Genomic DNA, 14,024 nt, shown 5'->3' with positions numbered 1-14,024 from the left:
GCTGCGCAGCCAGAAACTTCACCAGTATATTGGTTGAGAAAATACAGCACTGCATGAAAGCCGAGCGGAGGATATCTTTGCACTGAATGTGCAACCACAGTGCTGGTCCAAACCAGCCACAGCAGGGAATGCCTAGAGCTGTGTAATTTTTTGTGTAATAGCAATAAATCATGATCATCTTCTACACTTAACATGGAGTGTCAAGTGTTCCACTGGAGTGTTTGATGTGCTCAGAATGAACATTATTTGCACGTTGAAGATTGTTTGAGCTAGCTGGAGTACAAGCATGCCCATTTGGGCACCAACGGGGAATGGGACCTGTTCACAACTGGGAAAGCATTTCCAACTGGGAATGCATTCCCAATTGGTACCAGTCGCCAACTGGGAATGTATTCCCAACTGGTCCCAGTCGCCAACTGGGAATGCATTCCCAACTGGTCCCAGTTACCAACTGGAAATGTGTTCCTTAAACCAGTTGAAGTGGAACCAGTTAAAACCAGTTGGATTCCCAGTTACACATTGGCATGGCGAAAATCAGTATCAGTAGTTAGTTACGTGCTTCCTTTGCTTGCATCATGAGCACGGATTCTCCGAATTTGAAAAAGCGAAAAGTACGTCAATGCATGTTCCGGAAAGAGTGGAGATCTCAACCCGAGTACGAGAGCTGGCTCCTGCCCACTGTGTGCTGCTTTTGTTTATGCATTGGGTTTATTTGGCTCAATGAAAGCAATGTTACATTAAATGTCACTGCATGCCGAAGAATTGCCATAGCGTCTATTGTTCAATATTATTTTAATCTCCTGTTAACCCCCCCCCCCCCCGTCGAAGGGCCGGTTTTTTTTTTTTTCGGTAAAAGGTGGCAACCCTATACTGAAGGCGGACGAAACGTAAATGGTGTTACAGCAGCTCGCAGACGAATGCCTTCATATCGATGACGCCGAGCAACTTAATAGCGTATGGTAACGCATTACATGCGAGTACAAAGCTTAATCGTGTTGGCAAAAACAAGCGCTCTATGCCGAGCTCGCGTGTGATCGTGAACGGCGTAGGAGACGGCCAGCGTCCGCCATGCTAGGCCTGCCTCTCGGAATCGTGTGTGACGGCGAGCTATTGCGATGTGCTTGTCGTTCGCGAAGGCGTAGTTGTAGTGATTATTTTCTTATATAACAAAGCGTGGCTGTGCAAAGTTGTTTGTTTTATGCTTTATTACGAAGATACGAAGTCCTCCAAGTGTGCATGCCGAGGCGCCCTATGTGGGCGGAGCCGCTGATTGCTCGTTCGCCCCGTGTGTGCTGAATCGCCGTACGCCGCACGCCGGATCGGAGGCAAAAACGTACCATCTGTCTCGTCCTTAAACCAGCAGCTCGGACGATGACGCCAGCTCGGATGGTTGACCGCATTTGTCGATGTTTACCCGGCGGCTTCCCGTGCTGGTTGCACGGTGGCGCTACAGGCGGCTGCTCCTAGGGTGCCTTGAGCGCGCATCGAGGCACTCTAGCTGCTCCGAGATCGTCGATCCATTCGGTTGGTACGCTACCTCTCGCTACTCTCGCGCTCCGATTGCGGGCTGCCTCCGCATCCGCCGACTCCGAGCCACAGGATCGGAGCGACCAACCGAATACGCCATTAGTGAGCTCCCGGCGAAGAGAAAGGAAGCCAGCGAAACGAGAGGTGCGGCCCTCGAGAAGTCGCGCTTGCGCCGAGCGTGGTGTGTGCCGCCTTGAGCGGCGGCGCCATCTAGTGAGCATTCTTGAAATCACCAGAGAGAGCGCAGCTGCGCCGAGCGTGGTGTGTGCCGCCGGTGCCGCCGCGCCGACGGTCACATAGGTGAGGACAAGGCGCGAACATAAGAAGCTTGGCGAGCAAGCTCCTAATAACGAGTAGCAAAAATCACTGCTCACGATTTAATCCAGGAGTGGCAAGTCTTGAATGGCTTAGAGCATAACTACATTTACTGCTAGCCCCGCTTCAAATGCAGGCACCATGCGGACAACGCTCAATGACCTATGAATGCATTTACCAGCCCTGTAACAGAGTGCCTCACTACGGTGTCTAGGCATCCACACACCGTAGTGAAGCACTCCGAATTCAATTTGAGTACCTTGTATTCTTCACATCTACACGCAATAAAAAAGGGGGAAAAAAGGACACGGGCGTTCTCGCATTTAGCCCCTGCCGAAATACCGCCGCCGTAAGTAGGAACTGCATCCGCGCTTTTGTACTCACTAGCTCAACGCCATGACTGCTGAGTTCTATTAATAGGCAACAAACACAGCATTATGCGATCTTACAGGGGCCCTGCAATGCTTTTCCAAGTAATCATCGAATGACTTCGTTAAAATAACTTATTGCCTCACGAATCGACTGCCGCAAAAGTGCGACCGGAGTTACAGAGATTTGTCGCATGCTTTGAGCGTTTTCTCTCTCCTTTCGTACCAGCAAGCACGCTGAAAGCTACGCAGGGAGGGATGACAAGAGGGCAAGAAGCTACGTCCGTTCGTCAGAGCGCGTCGTGACCGTAAGCACTTTTTTTTCTTTTTTCTGTTTTTTTTTTTCGAGCGTGCGGCTTACTTTGAGTGTGATCACGAGTGCGCTCGTGGGCATGTGGCGGCATCCCGCGGCGCCCGCGGTGACCACGCATCTCCCGATGCTCAAATCAGCCAACGGAAGTGGACTTTTGGTTTATGCCGCGGTCATTTGGGTTTATGGCATCATTTGTCGAGAGCAGAGTGAACGATTTCTAGCTGACTGGGAAATAATTGCAAATCCCAGGCCGCGTGTTGCGATATATGTTTGGTTCACGTGTGCTCAGGAGCCTCGATTACCGATCGGCGGCGTTTTCTGGCCATGCTAAAAAAAGTGTTGCAGGGCCCCTTTAAAGGGAAGCAGAAGTAGTTTTAGAATTCGGTAAAACTTCGCGGTTAACAAGGACCGACATTATTGTCGACGATGTCGTAAATTTTTCAGCGGTTGTTGCAGCAGGAACTTTGCTCATACGCGAAAGAAAAGTTTGTCTGGCTGCGCCGACGCGAGCGAGCCGAAACTGTGGGCGTGGAAACGAACCAGCCGGAACTACGTTCACCATCTTCGGTTTCTTTGGCGGTGCCGCGCTACACACCGGCGGAAGGTTCCCGCCGCTCACTGGTCCGAATTGCGAGAGCGCTGTTTATTTACCGGAGACTTACGTAAGCATAGGGAAGCTGAAAGTTCTGCAGTTGAATTATAACATCTGTCGTAACGACAAACAGCCGAGTGCAACGTCAACAAGCGTCTATCGTATCTCCAACCATGGGCTCCGTGACCAGCTCCGGCTGGGTGCCGTTGCCGGAACTGATCGCGGAGGCCACGCTTAAACAGCGCTGCTGTTGCTGATGATGCGCTATAGCGAAGATGACGTCACCGCGTTCGCTCAGCATCTCAAGAAGCCCTGCGGCTGAAGCCGCTGTTTTTTGCCAAGAAATGCTATTTGCCTTCACTTTTGAGGACTCTCACATCGGTTTTCGAATTCATTGAGGAGGAGGAGAGGTTGAGGAAAGGAAAAGGCGCAACTTCTGCAACCCTAATTGGGAGCACGGCTCAGCGCCTGTAGGGGAAAGGGAGAAAGGGAGATAAAGATGAGAAGAGGGAGGAGAAGGAGAGGAGGAATGCTGTCCATGACCGAGGACGCGGCGGGCGGCTACTATAGCCGGTTGGCCAGTCCAGTGTCCTCAAGGAAGAGAAGAACCGCCTTGAAAACCTGGGTGTGGTGCTTTGCAGGGAAAAGGGAGGTCCCTCTGTGTAGCCGCGGGAGTACCCTGGCGACGGAGTGCGGCGAGCAAGGCAGCTCGTTGTGCTTGAAGCGCTGGGCACACACACAACAGGTGATCAATTGTTTCGTCTGCCCCACACGCACTGCGCACGCAGGTGACGAATCTCTGCCGAGCCGATGACGTCGTGCCGCAGGCCAGGAGCAGCCAATGCGTAGACGCAGTAGAAGGGGCCGCTCCCTCCTGGAGAGGCCCCTGTCAGGCAGTCGGGTCGGAGGTTCCAGCCTGGCCACACGTTCGTCGGGGTGGCAGCGTAGCAACAGCCGCCTCAAGGTCAGCCTCGAATAGTCTGAGGCGACCACAGCACGGCAGACAGCGACGGTAGAGTGATGTGCCTCGTTCGCCAGTGCGTCTGCTTGCTCATTTCCCTGAATACCCACAACCAAACCTTAGTTTTCTCCATATTCAGGACCGCTCCAGACGCGCGACAAAACTGCTTATGGTGAATATAAGGTCTTCCTGAACGCTACTATTGTCAGCATAAAAATAGCTATGTCGTCATTTTAGCATTAACACATTCGAGCTTAAACAGCGCTAAAACAACCCAAGCCGTTAAAACATGCTGACCACGCAAATACTCTAGGCAGCTGGAGAACTGCTCCATTGCGGATTAGTGGGGTGGTTGTACCGCACAAGATATGTCACCGAGCTACTGTCCATCGACCTCGGGTAACGTGTTTTGCTTATTCTTGCAGTTCTTAACACGTCTAATGGCATCAGCTTTATGGCGAGTTCACCGGTAACTCGATAAAACTATCAAGATGCCTTTTCTGCGTTCAGAAATTACAGTAATGGAATTGGATTGCCCGGCCATTCCCGGAGTGGGAATGGGCTAAGTTTTTTTTTTCATTCCGATGAATTGAAATGAATGGAATTGCGGTAGTTGCTAACTCCCCGGAATGGAACTGCAATAGAATGGGGGCGCCCATTCCGCAACGCTGAATTACACTGACAGCATGTACTTATTGGAACGTAGAAGTGTGCGCATTCATGCACTGCCACTATACGATGAGTGCGACGTAAGTGCTCTTCAAAGGAGAAACGCGGCTATCAAGATCATTTATTAAAAAAAAATGTCGGCCTTCGACTCGCCGAATGAACTAAGTAAATCAAATAAAATTCATTTGCTTGAACAGCGTTGCGAGAAAGCACTTCTCAATTTTTTTTCGCTACTCGTGACTAACGAGATTGCACTGTATCCTTCAGCAATTGAACATGTACCGCCGGTCCATTACTGACAAGACCAACTCGACATGATCATCAAAATATTTGGCCTGCCTAGTTTGCCCGAACTAATTAATCAATATTCTACCTCTTACATCCAAGATTCTTTGAGCCATACTAATCACACTTGCTACGCCGGTGCCTTGACCTCTCTCCATGAGGTGCTTCACTCACTGCAACAGTTCCCTTTCGAAATATCTGACGCAATTTGTTTTTATTACAGCGAAAGCTGTTATAAGATCATATTACCGGTCGTTTTTGGCGCCGTAGTTGTCCGCCGCCGCCGCCGCCGGTGTCCGTAACCAGTATCGCTCGAAATAAGGAAAAAATTCCAGGATGGAACGAGGTTCGAACCTGGGCCCTCTGCGTGGGAGCCCAGAATTCAACCTCTGGGCCATGCCGGTGCTTGAAACTGCTTTGCAAAAAGGCCCTATACAGGCTTCATGTCGGGAAGGAACTACATTATAGCATATGCAATATAGCGTGGTAGAAGGGTAAAATAAGCACCAAGCGTCGCACAACGCGAATTCTGTAATCAGGCGTCACACAACGCGAATTGCGCAACGAGTAGGTTGTTGAATGCTTCCAACCCATTACGAAGGGCTATGCCATAATTCTTCATCGTCATCAGGCACAGCATCAACAAAGTGCGCATAATGCCTTACATGCGTTAAGCAGGTACCAACGCTCTCCGTAGAATGACGAAAAATGACACAGTGCCTGCTGCCCTACTTCCCAAAAATTACAATGATTTATAGCGTAGTGGGTTCCTCGCAAGTGCACTTGTATTGGTAGCCAAGGAAGCCCATAAGCGCATGATCCACTTCCTCGGGGTCTTAGTAAAATTACAATGATTTATAGCGTAGTGGGTTCCTCGCAAGTGCACTTGTATTGGTTGCCAAGGAAGCCCATAAGCGCATGATCCATTTCATCGGGGTCTCAGTAAAGTTCTTCGCCCCCCCCCCCTCGTCTCTCTCCCACGTCAACGTATGTTATACAGCATGACGGGAGAGGGAAATAGCGACCGGGCGTCACCCAATGCAAATTACATAACTGGTGGGCCGTTTAAAGATTCCAACCCATTACAAAGGGCTGAGCCATAATTCTTCACCGTCATCAGTCGTCGCGTCAACAAAGTGCACATAATGCCTTACAGACGTGTAGCTGGCGCCTCGCTTCTCCGCAGAATGACGAATAACGGCTTAGTATAGGTGCTTCCCAACTTCACAAAAATTGATTTATGGCGTAGTGGGTACCTTTCTAGTGTACTTGCATTGTAGCCCCAAGAGAGCTTAACGGCCTCTAGAAACGCCGCTCACCGACGAGGGCCCCCCTAATTCGAACGAGGTGGCACACCGCTATGCGCGAGAAATGACCCGCCGCGCAGAGTCGGATACCGCCCCGTCGAGTTCGGACCTCCTGCTTCAAAACACGCGAGAACGCTTGGTCAGGTACAATGACATCACCAAGCACTACCAGTTAGGCAGGCGGATATTGCCCCCACCTCAACCCAAGCTAAAACGACGCCAGGCAGTCGTTTGGCGACAGCTGCAAACACACACCTTCCCCAGTCCGGTGCGATTGCGGAACATTTTCCCTGCCCAGTACCCGAATGCTACTTGTAAATTATGCCAGACAACCAGAGCGACGCTCTCACACATGTTATGGGAGTGCCCTGTCACAGCAGCTCAGATGGCAGTAGCTCCGGATGCTCTCGCGTCCGAAGTGGGCAGCCGCACTGCGCAGCTCCAACTTCAAGACACAAGAATGGGCAGTCAAGCGGGCCCGCGAGGCGGCGTTGAGGCAAGGCCTCGAAGTCCCCTCATGGGAGACCTGAGCCCGGGTTATTAAACATCGCCGGATTTTCAATAAAGTTGTTTCCATCCATTCCAGCTTTCGCTGTGACTGTGCTGCGGTTTCAGTGCAGGCCTGGCATTTTTTATAAATTTCCTTCAAAATGTTTCTAGAGTATACCGCAATAAGAGCAGCGATGTGTGGCTGTGTACCTACAGACGCATCTGTCTGTTCTCCCAATCCAAGACCCGTGCACGCTACGTGGATCCGAGGAATGCGATCGACTTCATCAAGAAAAAAGAGCCAATTACGTGTTTTTTTTTCTATTGACATTAATGATCTGTCTTACAACATTCCACAACTGGTAGCTATTCAGGCCGTTGAAGAGTGCATTCATTTGATGCAAACAGCTTCAGTTTTAACCTGAGCATGTGCAGTGAGTTGTTTCATCTTTCCTTGTGTAATTGCGATGCCACCCTTGTGCATATATGTAGGAAAAAACCTTCTGAAACAAAGAGTTGTTATAGTCTGCGCTCTGTGTCTGTGATGTCTCTATAGTCCGTCCTAGTACGTAAAAATTATCCAAGTTGAGTATATATGCTTCCAAAGCAACGTCGAGCGGCGCCACTGCTCTTATCGCAACTGGGGGCATCCACGGCCACAACACTGCCCCCCCCCTTCCGCGCACGTGCAGAGCTCTCGGATTGCATCTTTGGTGCGTCACAATGTACCTATTGCTGACTCTGGAGCTAATGAGGAGCGCATGCGCGCACGTGTCCTTGCCGCCGCCGCCGCTGGCAAATCCAGCGACAAACTGCCTTCGCGGGCAGCGTCTGCCCCCAGTAACGCATAGCTCAGCCGCGCGAGCGTCGCACCCAAACTTGAGCTTGGGTTCCCTACACCCATGTCGAGGAACATGCATACCTCCGAAATACAGGCATGTAACCGCGCTGACGACGCATGAAGCGGCTACCTTTGGATATACTGGTACGTCTAGTATATATATATGCTCGAACTACTAGGTATATGCCCATTCTTGGCGATTGGTTATAAGCCCGAAATAGAAAAGAAGGGCAATGGGCAAGACGCGAGGAAGTCGGCAACAAAAGTAGCCGAGAGCTGCAAAATAAGAACTATCAAAAACATGGCTGATCCTTCTGTCATAGGAATCGGTATAACACGAAAGTGAAACGTGTCTTCACAGACGTAGTTGAGCGTTTGTTGTGCATTCTTTAGTCCCAAGCGCGAAAGAATGAATCCTACAGCATCAAATTGTAATGTTACGCGAAGAACGGCACGCCGCTCTAAACTTGCAATGCGCTGCTCAAGAAGAAAGGACGCGCGGAACGAACATACACGGGATGAGCGCGAACTGTCACAGTTGTAACTTATTTCTGTGTGAGCAGCGCGCTCCTTTCGCAGAAGCGGCCGCTGCAGTGAGCGCGGTGACCTTCGTGCTCTCAACGGAAACTTGCAGGCAGAGCGCAAGACGTACAATCCACCGAGATCACGAGATAAGCGCCCGCACTAGCGACCACGCCCTGTCGAGGCGCGCGCTAATCCGCGTGCTTGGGGGACGACTTTTAAAGCGCGCTCCTCTTTACGCTCTTCGAGCCCTTCGCGCCATATCGCTAGTGATAACGAAAACACGCTGTACCGCCGATCTCCTGAGTACCGCCCCCGCCAAATGGTGTACATAAATAGCTACCCGTTAGTATAGCAGAGAACATGCCGTCTGTGACGGAGCCGTTTCGCGCTGCGCGCTGCCGATCGAGAGGTCGTAAGTTCGACTCCCGGTGACGGAACTTTTTCTTTGCCATGTTAGTCTTTATATTTTACAACGTCATATACGTCAAGGAAATGCGTCAGTGGAGCCGTGGTGGACCTCCGGCATAAAACACTTTCGTGTTAAAAAGCCAATCTCTGCCGCCTTGAAACGACAGCACTAGCCCAACATGTACAGCTGGTGCTGAAAGTGAGAGCCTGCGCCACTATTGTATGGCACTAATGTATAGCGTTGTCGTTTTTGTTTAGTTTACTAATTGCAATGTCGTGCTATGTCATCAACGAAAGAGAAGCCACTGAGCGCAGCACCTGAAAGTAAACATTTACAGCGCGTTGCCGACGCTTCCAGTACGCGCAACCCTAGCCGCACATTCTGCCGAAGCGCAGGCAGCCCACGGATATCCCATGACACTGTCGGATATTTACCCTCCACGCCGCAGGTATTACCAGAGAATATTACGCAGATACGACGCCAGACAGAAGCGCCACGCTGAGGCTGCCCACAGCACGCGGCACGCGAGGGGACCACCGCCCTTTGATAAGTGAGAATTAATACGGACTCGATTACTGCATATATCTCTGCAGAAGTCTTTGCTGACACCTCCCAGTGCAGCCATACCCCCTTGTTACTAGCCGAAAATTTAAGACTTGAAGTCATTGTGCCAAGCATAGCGCAGTCGTCAAAGAGAGGACGGCAACACTGTGCACACACCCCCGTGCACCCCCGCATTATCCGAACTCTCTGTGCGTCCCGTATTGCTCGTATTTCGTCCGGTCACGCGGCGTGTTGGTTGCTTGGTGTATCGCCTTGCCACGGTACACTGCAGTGCGGTGAAGTACGAGTGAATTCCGCAAAATGGCTCTGAGCGGTTGCCGTGCAGGGGACTTTGCCTTTCTGGCAGGAGACGGGTGGACTTCGCGGACGCTCACCGAGCCAAGATCACGTCCACCCCCGGAGTACCCATCAGAATGGTTCGCGGCGCATCCATGGGTCGAAGCCGATCGCGCTCGTGAAGCGCTGCTTCGCTTTCGGACGAGCATCTCGCAAGAGCCGTGTTTGCGGGCCTGGTTGCCGGCCGCTTGCCCGTCGAGTACGTTGTCCAGTTCATGCACGTCGAAGGGGCAAAGATCAAGGACACGCTAACTCAAGACTGGAAGTCGTTCGGTGTCACCATCGGCTCTGCTGGAGAAACAATATCGCCGTGGGACCTTCTGAGCATCACTGAACAGTCGGGACCGGCTGACCTCGCCGACGCCGCTGTAGCAGCTACAGCCGACGACGACAAGGTCGCCTGACCGCGCTGGTCTCTTCGCTGTTGTGGTGTGCATTTACCGTCTTCTTGTAGCCAAGTGCCGCGGAGGTAGGCCAGATTACCTACAGCGTTTGCAGGACAGACCCCTAAAGCGAATTATGGCGGGATTTAGCGTCAGCGGTCAGTACCTGGTGGAAGCGGAGAATAAGTTCGAGCACTGGCTGAAGGACAGGTCGTACCTGTCATTAATCGCTGCCCTGGACATGTTCTTCTACCGCTTTCCTCGTCACAATATGGCACTTTTGAGGGCCGGAACACAGGTGTCGAGATACAAGCACTGCGCAGTCCTGGACGCTATTTCACGTCTCTGCAGGGAGACCGGACTCAAAAGATTTGAGTTGTTCCAGTGGATTTTTTTTCGACGTGCTGCGGACGAACTGCCAGTCATCCACAAAGGAGGTCAAGAGCTATTCGAGGGGCATTCTTACGCGCCATACATCAGTGACCTCGGCTTGTCACGGCGTTCGCCATTCTCTGCGACTGCAAACCCATTTCTTCACTACTGGTGCAACGCTGCATCCACACTTCTGGGCTCGTCGAAGTCTGCGAAGTCGATAATCCCCTGCGATGTTGATTTCTCCGGTGCAACCGTCAACGCCATGGTGCTCGCTTATGCCACGGAAGTGCGTCCCGGGAAATCCCGTCTAATTTTTTTCACAAGCCAAGCTGAAGCAAAGCGCTGCAGCGAGAGATTACTCGAAAGTAAAAGTACCCCCAGAGGCCATGGCGAAATGCCTAATGCGTTCGAGGCTGCGCAGTGGTACCAGTACCTGTCTGAGAAGTCGTTCATAATCGACCGAGAAATTTCCAGGTTTTGCCTCTCCAGGCTTCCTAGAGATATGCGTGATTGTTCTGTGGCAGCAAAATTGGCTGAGCTTATTCCCAAGTAAATTGTGATAGCGGATCTTATTTTTTCTTACTGTCGGCGAAGGACACGCCTCGACCTTGTTATACGAAACCACAAGGAAGGTACTCATAGTGCTCTGTGTCAACCATTTCGTTAAAGGTAATAAAATGTTTTCATCTGTTTATGGTTGCGTGCCGGTATAAGTGGTGCTACTTCCTGCGCCGCTTATCTTGTTCCGGTAGAAACTCAACTATTTTGCTAGCCATACGTTAATGCGTTCAGTAGAAGAACGTGTAAACATCTTTTTGGATTGCATACAGTGGTGCTCGGAGAGGGACGGTCTTACAGATTCTCGCTGGCGCTTTGTACACATCGGCCTCCAGCGAAAACTACCGATTACATTGGCACCATCAGCCGGCTCAGCGGTGAACTTGCTACCTTCTGCAACGTAAAAAAAAATGCCAGTCCCTCTGCATAACACTGTATTTTTCGCAGTGTGTGCCTACTGTAGCGGCTGTTATATCAACGCACGCATACTGCAGGGCACGTGTGCGTGGTATGCACACGTGCCCTGGTTGGTTGTTCGGTTGGTTGGTTGATCTTGGTAAATTATCGGCAACCACCGACAACAAGTTCGTTTTCGTCCATTTCCGTTTATCATTTTCATACTACCATTAAATATAACAAATAATTTTGCTCGTTCTTTCCCCGTCATCTGCCGGTATCAATTCATTTTGTGTAAGCAAAATCTCGCCTTTCGGTTTCTCTTCTTCACAACTCAGTGGTAAGGGCAGTATTAGGCAGCGTACGTTGACATTCCCTGAATAAAAGAAGAGCAGCACGCACGGTGAAGTCGTCCATTCTTGCAGTCAGGGCAAGTGCTTGCAAAACATGACAACAAACGGAGAGGCCGATTTTTTCACTACCAGAGGCGTGCAGGTTCAGCCTCCGTGGGCTGTTGATTTTGCTCGTCGTCTATCGCGTCGTCAATCACGGAGGCGCGACTAGATGCGAAGACAGGACTCGCGGTGGCAGCACTAGCTCGAAATTGCGTAAGAAATTGCGGTGCATGAAGCGCTTGGAACGGAACCGATTTTGCAAGATGCAGGAAATGACGCGATAAGGAATTATTAGTCGCTGGAAACTAATGTCTTCTCGATTATGACATATATATCTACGCAGCATTTATCTTCGTAACATTCGATAGCGCTGCCAGCTCTTCTTGTTATGGTCAAAAATTTAACGATTGACCTAAGTTCGGAGAAGTCGCCAATATCAGAATAACGACACTGTGCACCGTTCAGTTCGGCCAGTTCCGTTTCCGTTTGGTTAATTTGGTCGGCCACGCGGCCCACGCCTTGCGTCTCGTTGTGTATGCGGAGATCGACCGACATGGCCCTGAGAGATTGCTGTAAAGAAGACTCTGCCGTGCCGGCAGATGACAGGAGGTGTCCCCGAATACTCGGCGAGTCAAAATCTCAGTCCACCTCCCGAGTACCCGTCAGAATGGTTTGCAGCGCATCCGGGATCGAAGCCGATCGTTCTCGTGAAGCGCTGCTTCGCATCGGAGGAGCATCTCGCGAAAGCCGTGTCAGAGAGGCTGGCTGCCGGCAACTTGCCCGTCGAGTACGTCGTCCAGTTCATGCACGTCGAAGGGGCAAAGATCAAGGACACGCTGACGGAAGACTGGGAGTCATTCGGTGTGACCATCGGCTCCGCAGGCGAAACAATATCGCCGTGGGACCTTCTGAGCATCACGGAGCAGGCGGGACCGGATTACCTCATCAATACAGAAACGACGGACGTTGACAACTTGCCCGATCGTACTGGTCTCTTTGCTCTTTTAGTGTGTATCTACCGCCTTCTCGTAGCCAGGTGCCTCGGGGGAAGGCGAGATTACATACAGCGCTTGCGGGACGATAACCTAAAACGCATCCTGAGGACATTTCGCTGCAGCAGTCAGTATTTGGAGCGCGCCGAGCGGGAATTCGGCCACTGGATTAGGGATAGGTCCTACCTATCGCTGGTCGCTGCCTTGGACATGTTCCTCAACCGTTTTGGTCATCACGATATGGCAGTCTTGAGGGCCGGTTCACACGTGTCCAGATACAAGCACTGTGCGGTCCTCGACGACATCGCACGCCTGTGCAAAGCGACCGGACTAAAACCTTCAGAGTTGTTCCAGTGGGTTTTTCTGGAGCGTGCTGCGGAGGAATTGAATGTGATCTTCGCAAAAGGCCAAGAGCTGTTCCAGGAGCAATCTTACGCACCGTACTTGAGTGACCTCGGACTCTCTCGTCGTTCGCCGTACTCGGCGACAGCGAACCCCTCGATTCATTACTGGTGCAACGCCGCGGCCTCACTGATGGGCATAACTCAATCTCAGAAGGCGAGAATCACGCACGACGGTGACCTCTCGGGCGCGACCGTCAGCGCTATGGTGTTCGCTTACGCCAGCATGAAGTGCCGTTTGCGATGCAGGATTCTTCCGAAATCGGACATCTTAGTGCGTGAAATGGTAGCCGAAGGAAATGCTCCCAGAGACACCGGGCAAATGCCCGAAGCGTTCGAGGCTGCGCAATGGTACCAGTACCTAACGGAGAAGTCGTTCGTTGTCGACCCAGAAATTTCAAAATACTGCCTCTCCAAGCTTCGTGCTGATGTGCGTGATGGCTCGGTGGGAGCCAAATTGGCCGAACTTATTCCGAAGTAAAGCTTGAAAGTGGCTTTTAGGTTTATTTTTCGACGAAGGACACCCGTTGACCCTACTTCAATGTAATCTATGAAGGCGCATTCCTTTTTTGTATTGTTTTTGCCCTCATCGATTTTATTTTCTATATAAAGGACTACGATAAAGATACCCGTTGTGCTGTGTATCCACCATTCACCTATGCAGCTAATAAAATGTGACAAGCCATTTTATGAATTCTCTAGACGAGTTTGTTCCCTTTGCTAAACGTGTTGTTCCTGGCGCGAAGCTTGAATCATGAAGCAAGAAAAAAAAATGGGGGGGGGGGGCAGGGAAAATACAGAGAAGCGCTTCTTCACCTAATCTGTCTTCTTTTTTTCATGCTTAAAGCTTTGCGCCAGAGGGAAGATGTTTAACTAACATTTCATATACACTTTCTAGCGGAGATGTGGAGGAGCGTTGTTTTCTGCTGCCTGATCTGGGTTTGCGCTTTCTACCGAAGCCGTTTATACACAGTCACTTACCTGATCGCTGTCGCGTCTACTACTATTTTGCATCCAGGCGGT

The 14,024-nt window shown here is 51.0% G+C and overlaps 2 protein-coding genes across 2 annotated transcripts in view; both read left to right on the top strand.

Annotated features, from left to right (window-relative positions):
• Positions 1 to 14,024, top strand: part of LOC119396060 (inositol oxygenase) — a 254,688-nt gene that overhangs the window by 82,912 nt on the left and 157,752 nt on the right. The gene's annotated exons all lie outside the window — the stretch shown is intronic.
• On the top strand, positions 12,153 to 13,566 carry LOC119396062 (uncharacterized). The gene has a single exon (XM_037663125.2). The coding sequence runs from the start codon at positions 12,208 to 12,210 to the stop codon at positions 13,480 to 13,482; it is 1,275 nt and encodes a 424-aa protein (XP_037519053.1). The 5' UTR covers positions 12,153 to 12,207; the 3' UTR covers positions 13,483 to 13,566.

Source organism: Rhipicephalus sanguineus, chromosome 6, assembly GCF_013339695.2.
Source record: "Rhipicephalus sanguineus isolate Rsan-2018 chromosome 6, BIME_Rsan_1.4, whole genome shotgun sequence".
Classification (NCBI taxonomy): Eukaryota; Metazoa; Arthropoda; class Arachnida; order Ixodida; family Ixodidae; genus Rhipicephalus; species Rhipicephalus sanguineus.
Note: the sequence above shows the minus strand (reverse complement) of the source record. Positions and strands in the feature narration are given on the sequence as shown.

Bases quoted from the DNA above. Each gene is read 5' to 3' on its own strand.
- LOC119396062 (XM_037663125.2), top strand. From the start codon at position 12,208: ATGACAGGAGGTGTCCCCGAATACTCGGCGAGTCAAAATCTCAGTCCA.